At 38.0% G+C, this 8,809-nt stretch overlaps 1 protein-coding gene across 4 annotated transcripts; it reads left to right on the top strand.

Moving 5' to 3' along the window:
- Nucleotides 1–1,129: 1,129 nt before the first annotated feature.
- LOC137729182 (homeobox protein HOX1A-like) lies at nt 1,130–8,576 on the top strand. 4 transcript variants are annotated; one of them, XR_011067974.1, is made up of 11 exons: nt 1,130–1,334; nt 1,421–1,584; nt 2,142–3,830; nt 4,090–4,255; nt 4,479–4,602; nt 4,672–4,784; nt 4,893–5,468; nt 6,067–6,438; nt 7,350–7,439; nt 7,539–8,061; nt 8,150–8,576. XR_011067974.1 is itself a non-coding variant. In XM_068468035.1 (10 exons), the coding sequence occupies exons 3-10, from the start codon at nt 2,428–2,430 to the stop codon at nt 7,896–7,898; spliced, it is 3,204 nt and encodes a 1,067-aa protein (XP_068324136.1). In that variant the 5' UTR covers nt 1,130–1,334; nt 1,421–1,578; nt 2,142–2,427; the 3' UTR covers nt 7,899–8,576. The 4 variants fall into 4 exon arrangements, 3 of the variants coding, with proteins under 3 accessions (XP_068324136.1, XP_068324134.1, XP_068324135.1); XM_068468035.1 differs by having other exon boundaries at nt 1,421–1,578; nt 7,539–8,576; XM_068468033.1 differs by having other exon boundaries at nt 7,539–8,576.
- The last annotated feature ends 233 nt before the right edge of the window (nt 8,577–8,809 follow it).

The raw sequence follows: 8,809 nt of genomic DNA, 5'->3' as shown, positions 1-8,809 counted from the left end.
CTAGCTTATTGTAAGGTACTAATTATTTAAAAAAAAACTGTACAAAAATAAATAAATTAAAAAAACACTGTTAAAATGAGGAAAATACCCCTGCCATATTTGATGCATTATTTTGGATTGCTTTTGAAGTTTTTTGTTTGAGGGGCGTTTTTGTCCAATTCTTTTTGATGAAGATTGTGACACCAAAAAATACTATTCATTGGGCCATTGGCTTTATATATACATTTGATGGATTATTTTAAATTGCTTTTGAAGTTTTTTTGTTTGAGAGGCATTTTTGTCCATTTATTTTTATGAAGCTTGTGACACAAAAAAATACTATTTATTAGGCCGTTGACTTTATATATAAAGATGAGAAAAATGGAGAAAATCTCTAACAATGCTAATGTAAACTCAACTTGGAAATACGAAAAGAAGCTCAAAACATTTTTGTTTCCGAAAACTACAAGGACAAAACTCTAATTAAAAGATTAAAGATTTTTGTTTCCGGTAATGAATAAGAACTTTTTGGTTCTGTCGTACAGACAAGGGACTGACATGAAGGCAACATAATGAATTCATGTTAATCAAATCCAAACTCTTTACTTCGTTGTATTTTGTCATCTTCAATAAAGATGGTTAAATGTCCAAAAGCAAATAAATGGTTTGATTTGTCAAAAAACTAATTTCTAACCGATGGTTAGATTATAATTTTGTGGAGCCCACCAGATCATTATTTGATTAAAGAGACATTAGACTAGTCAAATGTAGCCCTCGACTTCGTCCCTTTTTTAGGATTAGCTCCTCAATTGCAATAATTGATTCAAATTCAATGACTAGATTTAAAAACATCAAACGGTAGTTTAATTAAACTAAGCAATAAATTTAAAGTATAAACTAAAACTAATAAATTATTAAGGGAATATGTTTAGCTCATTCGGTTAGAGATGGTATATGAATACGTAAGTTGAGTAAGTTGTGGTGGCAACCCATACAATGCTGGGTTTTGGGCCTAATCATGTAACGACATTGATAGCAGACTACACCTGCAACATAAGCAAACACTTTTCTCTATTCATCAAGGCCCAGCCCACTTAGTACACGGCAGACACACCGCAAGCACAAAATAGCAGAGAGAGAGAGAGAGAGCGCGAGCGCGCAACGGTGGCCCAGATTTATAGACGGCTGTGTTTAGTGGGGAACCGTTTCTTTTCCCTCGGCGGCGTGAGCAACTGTCGGGACCGCGCACAACCACACAACACAGATCCAATTCCCTTCCCATCTCAACCTCCTCCCTCCCCCTTTCTCTCCTCCCTCTCTCTCTCTGCAGTGGGGGAAACCACTAGATTCACCAGGTAACTTTTTAGCTTAATTTACTTTTTTACTTTAATTATTATTTTTTGAAAAATTAGGTTTCTGAGAAAATCGCTTCATGCTTTAGGTCTTGTTGTTGTTCTTCTTCTCCAATTTTGGTTATTGTTGGAGAAGTTGCCTGAACTCACTGAGTTTCGGTGGGGGAAGAATTGAGCTCAGCTGCGGATAAGTTGAAGCAGTTTTGTTTTCGTTATTTTCTCGGCGTTTCTTGGCAACCAAACAGAGGTTGAGGTAGAAAGAAACATTTATTTATTTTTATTCTCTAATAAATAGTTGTTCTCTAACAATGTTGGCGTTAGATTAGAACCTGTCTCTTCACTGTTAATTAGATATAGGCAAGATGCATTTAGTATGTACACACTCGGCGAGTTTTGTGGTGCCGAATAAGCTCACTCTAGAAAATTTTAGGACAATGGATCAGAGGCTACGATAGTCTAGGTTGCGTAATCTTTACTGCAAATACAAGAGTTTTTGGAGTTTCAGTGGAATCCTTGTTCTCATGATCTGTGTGGGTGGTGTTGCATCGCGTAGCTAGTTTATGTTCCGCCCAACTCTCTCGTCACTGCTTATTTCCTGTTACTTTCTGCCTTGTACTCCCCCATTCATACATACTTAAGTACGATTTTTTTCACTGGTATGTTACGGGAACGCCATGTCTAATTCAACCTTTTGTCAAGAGGATGAGAAACGTCTTTATCTTGTTCTCTTTTCGCCCTCTATTAATGAGGGTGGGGTGGTATGCTTGGTGTCCAAATGGCAATCTTATAATCTTTTACTCTTGCTTGCAGGCGTCTGGTTTCATTCAATGCAACAGCATCGAGAGTTTTGTATGGTTGGAAATCGTATTTGCATTGTCATTTTTGTGTGAGGCGTATTGTATGTAAAAGATTTTTTATTTGTTAAATATGATCGGGTAGCAGAGTAGAGAGAGGTGTTGGTCAGTTATTATCCTGATTAGATATTTGAATAGCATTGCTACGCCGAGTCCTTGGAAAAATAAAACCAATTTCTTCACAGGGTATCAAACAGACAGAGTTACTGATACTTATCCGTGGATATTCTTACCATCTTAATATGGCTGATGCCACACAACTGGATATTCCTCCAGAACGTGATAGCAGTCATGCAACAAAATGCCAAGAAGAAGGTACATCAGGACAGATGCATGAAATTGGTTCTGAAAGTCATTGTAGTGAACCAACAAAACAAAACATTGGCTGCGCCATTGTTCATAATGAGCTACGGGAAATCTGCAATGCCGGTGGGCAGTCACAGTCATTATCTGAAAATGTGACTGAGAATTCTCATCTTGAACAGTTGGGACAGCCTTCTGAAGATGTGAGCAAGAGTAGTCAAAGCGGAGCTGAAAATGTTTTTACAACACAGATATCTCATTCCAGTTCGGGATACAAACAAGATGAATCGTTACAAACCATAACTGCAGTGTCTCCCTGTACCGTGAAGGGCCAACTGCGATCATTTTCTGAAAATGTGAGCAAGAATTCTCTTATTGATCAAATGGAAATGCCTTTTGAAGATCTGGGTGTGAACAGCCCGACCAATAAAACTTCGTGCTCTGAACAAAGGCCGTTGGAACAGGAAAGTTATTGTGCTTTTGGAACTTCATCTGGTGAACTAGCTGAAGAAAAGCATCCTTCTGCTTCAGATCGTGTACAAAATGATCAAGTATCCATTTGTGGTAGCAATGAACAATTGCAGTCATCTAGTGAAAATGTGAACATGACTTCTCTTAACGAACAAGCAGGATTGCCTCCTGAAGATCTGTCAAAGACTTGTCAGACTGGCAAAGTTTCATGCTCTAACCAGATTACATTACAGGTGACCAATGAATTTGCGTGTGGAAGTGTATATAGCGAATCAGAAACACAAAAAGATCAGCTTGACTCTCTACCTGCTCATAATAATGAAGTTACAACTACTGAAGCAGCACCCAGCTCTATTTTTTTTGAACAATCGAGGCCCTGTATTGAAGCTGTGACCCAGGATCCCCCTACTGGACATTTGGAACTACCCGTTGAAGGCGCAAGCAAGAGTCCTTCTAATGATAAAAAAATGGAACCACTTCCAGAGGATGTGACCCAAAATTTTAGTCTTGAAAAGACAGAAACGCCATCTAAGGATGGACCCAAGGATAAGCAAAAACCAAAATCAAGAAAGAAGAAATATATGTCAAAATCTTCCCTTGGCAGTGACAGAGTTCTCCGCTCGAAGACAGGGGAGAAGCCTAGACATCCTAAATTAAGTAATAGTGCAACTCTTGAATCAAGTAACAGTGTTGCAAATGTAAGTAATGTTGAACATAAAAGAAGGAAGAAGAGAAAGCAGAGACAACGGAATAGAGTCATAGATGATGAATATTCAAGAGTCAGGAAACATCTGAGATATTTGCTGAACCGGATAAGCTATGAGAAATCTCTGATTGATGCTTACTCCGGTGAAGGTTGGAAAGGATCCAGGTGCATAAGTTCTCCTATATCGTTTTCTTTATGAAGAGAGTCATTTGTAATTTTGATGTCTAGTTGGTTTCTTTATTTATCAGATGCTAGAGGATTTAGATATTTGTGTTTCAGAAAAATCTGTTTTTTAATACTTGAGGTCTTGTGGTATGGCTTTTTTGTTGTCGGCAATTTGGTCATGTTTAATTTTCTACTTTTTATGGTGAGTAATATCTTTGGCTTTGGTTTCTGAGTTCTGACTGCTTTTGTAATTTTGCAGCCTAGAAAAACTGAAGCCAGAGAAGGAGCTTCAAAGAGCGACTTTTGAGATACTTCGACGCAAGTTGAAGATAAGAGATCTATTTCAACGTCTTGATTCGCTATGTTCTGAAGGAATGTTTCCAGAATCTTTATTTGATTCCGAAGGACAGATTGACAGTGAGGATGTAGGAGAATTCTTCAATTTTAAGTTGTTCCACTTGTTAAGAAAATTATATTTCTCTTCTTTGTCGTGATTTATCGTCTGGTTTACTTTTCCTCTGGCATGAGTCGCATGACAATACTGTTACGTTTTTCTATTTGTGCTTTTTACGTATGGGTTCTGATTCTGATTTTTTCTGTTTCGCACATGAAGTGTAACTGTATTTTAAAATTTATATCATTGGGCAGATATTCTGTGCAAAATGCGGATCCAAAGACGTTTCTCTTCAGAATGATATTATACTCTGTGATGGTGCTTGTGACCGTGGGTTCCACCAGTTCTGTTTAGAACCACCACTATTAAGTGAAGACAGTAATGGCCAAGCACTCCCTTGTTTTTTGTTACTTATTATGCTTAGTTGCTTAATTATTCATTTGGCAGTTCCACCTGACGACGAGGGTTGGCTATGCCCTGGATGTGACTGCAAAGTTGACTGCTTTGATTTGCTTAATGACTCTCAAGGAACAAATCTTTCTGTCACTGACAGCTGGGAGGTCAATGCCAAAAGCTGTTATGCTTTCTTTTTTGCTTTTTGTTTTTTTTGTATTTTTTTTTTTGCTTAAACACTCTGGTCTCTTATCACACTCCTATTTCATGTGCAGAAGGTATTTCCCGAAGCGGCTGCCGCAGCATCAGGACATAATCAGGATCACACCCATGGACTTCCATCAGATGATTCTGATGATAATGATTATGACCCTGATGGTCCAGAAACAGATGATGAAGTTCAGGGAGAAGAATCAAGCTCTGATGAATCTGAATATGCATCTGCGTCTGATGGACTTGAGACTCCAAAAAATAATGACGAGCAGTACTTAGGACTTCCTTCTGATGATTCAGAAGATGATGACTATAATCCTGATGCACCTGAAGTCATTGAGGATGATAAGAAGGAAAGTTCAAGTTCTGATTTTACATCTGACTCTGAGGATCTAGGAGCTGCTCTTGATGACAATAATATGTCTGCTGAAGATGTTGAAGGTCCCAAGTCAACGTCATTGGACGAAAGTGGGCCTCTTAGAGGCTCCAGCAAACAAAGTTCTAGACGTGGGCAAAAGACACAACCTTTAAAAGATGAGTTATTATCTTTATTAGAGTCGGGTCCTGGCCAAGGTGGTGCAGCTCCTGTTTCTGGGAAAAGGCACATAGAAAGGTTGGACTACAAAAAGCTGCATGATGTGAGTGTCTTTTCCAAGTGCATCTTGATTCTATGATCATACCACCTTCACTTGTTGCCTTATATAATATCGTAGTATGGTATTTATTTCTACTCCACAAGTTTCCCAGTATGCTTGGTTAGTTTGAATTGGAGAATACGATCTTTACTCCATTAGACGTAGTAATAATTGATACTTTAGGCCTCACAACTTTGATTGTTAAAACCGTGTCCTTTCAAGCATTCAGGGTTACTTTTCTTCCTGTCTAACTTTAAGATTTGGTTGTGGTATAGTCGGTGTTGCGAACTACACATGTGAATCTGAAAATTTAGACTCCTGTAATAATGACTGGTAGTGTTCAGTGCTTTAAAATCCATGGCCCTTTACCTTAAAAAGTTAAATAATAAGTGACTGAAATCTATTATGCAGTATGAATAGGTTATAAATTTTAACTCCCGTCTCTGTGTATCATTCCCTTGTTGGTAATGTTTGTACTGTGCTTGTTATCAGTAGTTCAGTACTGTGTATCGTACTATGTTTCTCTTTTATTCTTGTTTTATTTCAGTCACTAGTTTGCTTATGTTTGCTCTATTTACTCTATTTACCATGAATTCTAAAGGAGACGTATGGAAATGTTCCTACTGATTCAAGTGATGATGAAGAGTGGAATGATTTTGCTGCACCGAGGAAAAGGAAGAAAGGTACTGGACAAGCTCCTACGGTGTCACCAAATGGAGACTCGTCAAACATTAACAATGGAGTGATCACAAATGATATAAAACATGATCTAGATGAGAATGAGAATACTCCTAAAAGGACTCCTCACGGAAATAAAAATACTCCTAAGAGAGCTCGTCGAAAGTCAAAGGTTGAAGATACAATTAATTTGTCGAACAAATCACGTAACGGCTCTACTCAGTCCGCTTCTACTAGTGAGAAAGGTGGATCGTCAAGATCAACATATCGAAAACTTGGGGAAGCTGTAACTCAGGTATTATGGTCCAAGTTTTTTCTAACTCTTTCTAGCATATGAAGTTGAAACTTGTCCTTATTTTTTTCCCCTTTCTTATATTATAACATCTTATCCTTGGTTCCGTTAGTCTAGTTTTTTTTTCCTATGTAAGTAAGCTATCACAATTGTTTGTGCAACTCTTATGTGTTTGGAGAGTCCGGTTGTATGGTTAACCAAAATTATCATTAACCTCGTCGGTTGATATGCTTCCATGTTGATGGATCAACAGATTCAACACATTAATCTATAATGTTATCAACCTGATGATAAGACAAAAAAAATCCAAGCTCTAGATGGCGGTTCTCCACCTTAAAGGAATAAAGCATTTAGAGAACGAGTTCAAAAATTGATAAAACGCAGCCTGTAAAAGATGGGTACTTATGGTACTGGACCGGGGGGTGGGGGGTCGGTGGCACTGGTCAACGGTCAATCTTTCATCTGCATGCAGTTAGCTCCTATTTGAAATTTTTGTGTAAGAACTCAAATGTAGCAAAACTTAAAAGTTTAAACCTAAACTCTAGGTGAGATACCTGTGTCAGTCAATTGAGAGTAAAGAAAACACCGTTGGTCGACCAGCCTCGGGAGCCAGGCAACTGGCAAATGCGTCTGAATGAAAGATTGGACGTAAATTTCAGGATGTACTACAAATTCTGTTAAGTTTATCTTATCAGGTTTAATCTTGTCGAAATGTGTAGTCTAGATTGACAATCAAACAACATAAAATGGTATCTTGCAAGAGAAAATTACCCTATTCTATGATTTCGAAGCTCTCTTTCTCTCTCTCTCTCTCTCTCTTTGTGAAGAAATGAATATCATAAAGGTTATTTATTTATTATTTATTTGCCAAAATTTTAGAGGTTATTTGAAACGATTGTTAACTGTTATTTCAGCGACTATCCAAATCGTTCAAGGAAAACCACTATCCAGACCGATCTATGAAGGAAAGTCTGGCCCAAGAACTAGGAATAATGGCTAAGCAGGTCAGACTGTTTTCTTGGCATCAGTATTACAAGTTCCCTTAATTTTATAAATGTGTTAACATGAAATCATAATTTCTTTAACCTGGTCTATTATTGCAGGTAAGCAAATGGTTTGAAAACGCTCGCCACTGTTTGAAAGTGAGTGTGGATAAGAGTGCTGCAGGAAATGGCACGCCCTTGCCTCAAACAAATGGAAAACAACTTGAACAAGATGGTACAACTTTTGGAGCTCAAAACAAGGAGTTACCCAGGACAGATGATCCTATGACAGGTTCCTGCAGCGGGGAAGTGAAAGATAGTGAATTGGTGACTCCGAAAAGCAGTAAACGAAAGGCTATTACTCCAAACAATAGAAAGAGGGAGCGTCAATCAGATGATCTTGATCCAGAAAACGAGACACCTGAAACTAATAGAAAAGGTACCCGACTTATGACTAGACGAAGGAAATCGATTGCTTGATTCAAGTTTTGGTCTTGTAGGAGAATAATTTTAACCATTTACACCTTGCAAGAGAGATCTCTTGTGTGGCGAGAAAATCTGGCAAAATCCTGAAGGATAATCCAAGAAGTTGGCCAATTTTTTATGTACCTTGGTGATGAGCTTGGGTTGTTTCCTGTTTCGGGTGAGTCAGAAGAAATTGCTCCCCTATACTTATGTATAATGAGTTTGTGAATTTTAATTACTGAATTGTTGTTCTTGCTATGAAACAGCTCCCGTCTTCTCACCGGTGTTCCATATGTGAATTTTTGTTTTCCTTTCCTATAACCTGAAGGACTCTATTTCAATGAAAAATGACGAGTGCTTAAGTTTGGATCGGTTGAGTTTGAGCCTGGCTTGTTTGTGGAAAGATCAAGGTTATGCTTTGCTTTGCTTGGCTTGGCTGGACTCGTGTTACGGAGTTTAGTACAAATTGGCCCTTACTCCTTTGTTTAGCATTTAGTAATGTGATGCAGTCAATTACTTGATTAAACTTGATCCTTGTTGGCATTGATATAAAAATTCCCGCCTTGTGCAACTTAGGCGCTAGCTGGCAGGCCACTGCCCCAATTAGTCCCTAGGCATTTGAAAATTAAGAAAATGTGCTTAAACCTGCTTAAGTGTCCACCTAGCCCGTCTAAATCCGCCTAGATTGTGACTCTCACTGAAATAGAAAATTTTTATTTTTATTTTGCATTTTAATTTTTCAACAAAATATGACACTCTTATTGAATGCCTAGATAAACACTTTATATGCTTGTTCTTCGTGTTTTTTAAAACTCATTTGGTATTTATAAATTTGGAACTTGTGCTTATGGACTTCAATCATTGATCCTGACTCCCCCTTGAGGACAATTGAGTGTGTGCGCACAACTGTAATATGAGGCAATGTT

This window comes from Pyrus communis, chromosome 3, assembly GCF_963583255.1.
Source record: "Pyrus communis chromosome 3, drPyrComm1.1, whole genome shotgun sequence".
Lineage (NCBI taxonomy): Eukaryota > Viridiplantae > Streptophyta > Magnoliopsida > Rosales > Rosaceae > Pyrus > Pyrus communis.
This window is presented reverse-complemented; position numbering and strand designations above follow the sequence as displayed.

Coding starts and splice junctions, on each gene's coding strand:
- LOC137729182 (XM_068468034.1), top strand. CDS start 2,428: ATGGCTGATGCCACACAACTGGATATTCCTCCAGAACGTGATAGCAGT. Junction 4,256..4,478: donor GACAGATTGACAGTGAGGAT/GTAGGAGAATTC, acceptor ATCATTGGGCAG/ATATTCTGTGCAAAATGCGG. Junction 4,785..4,892: donor CTGTCACTGACAGCTGGGAG/GTCAATGCCAAA, acceptor TTTCATGTGCAG/AAGGTATTTCCCGAAGCGGC.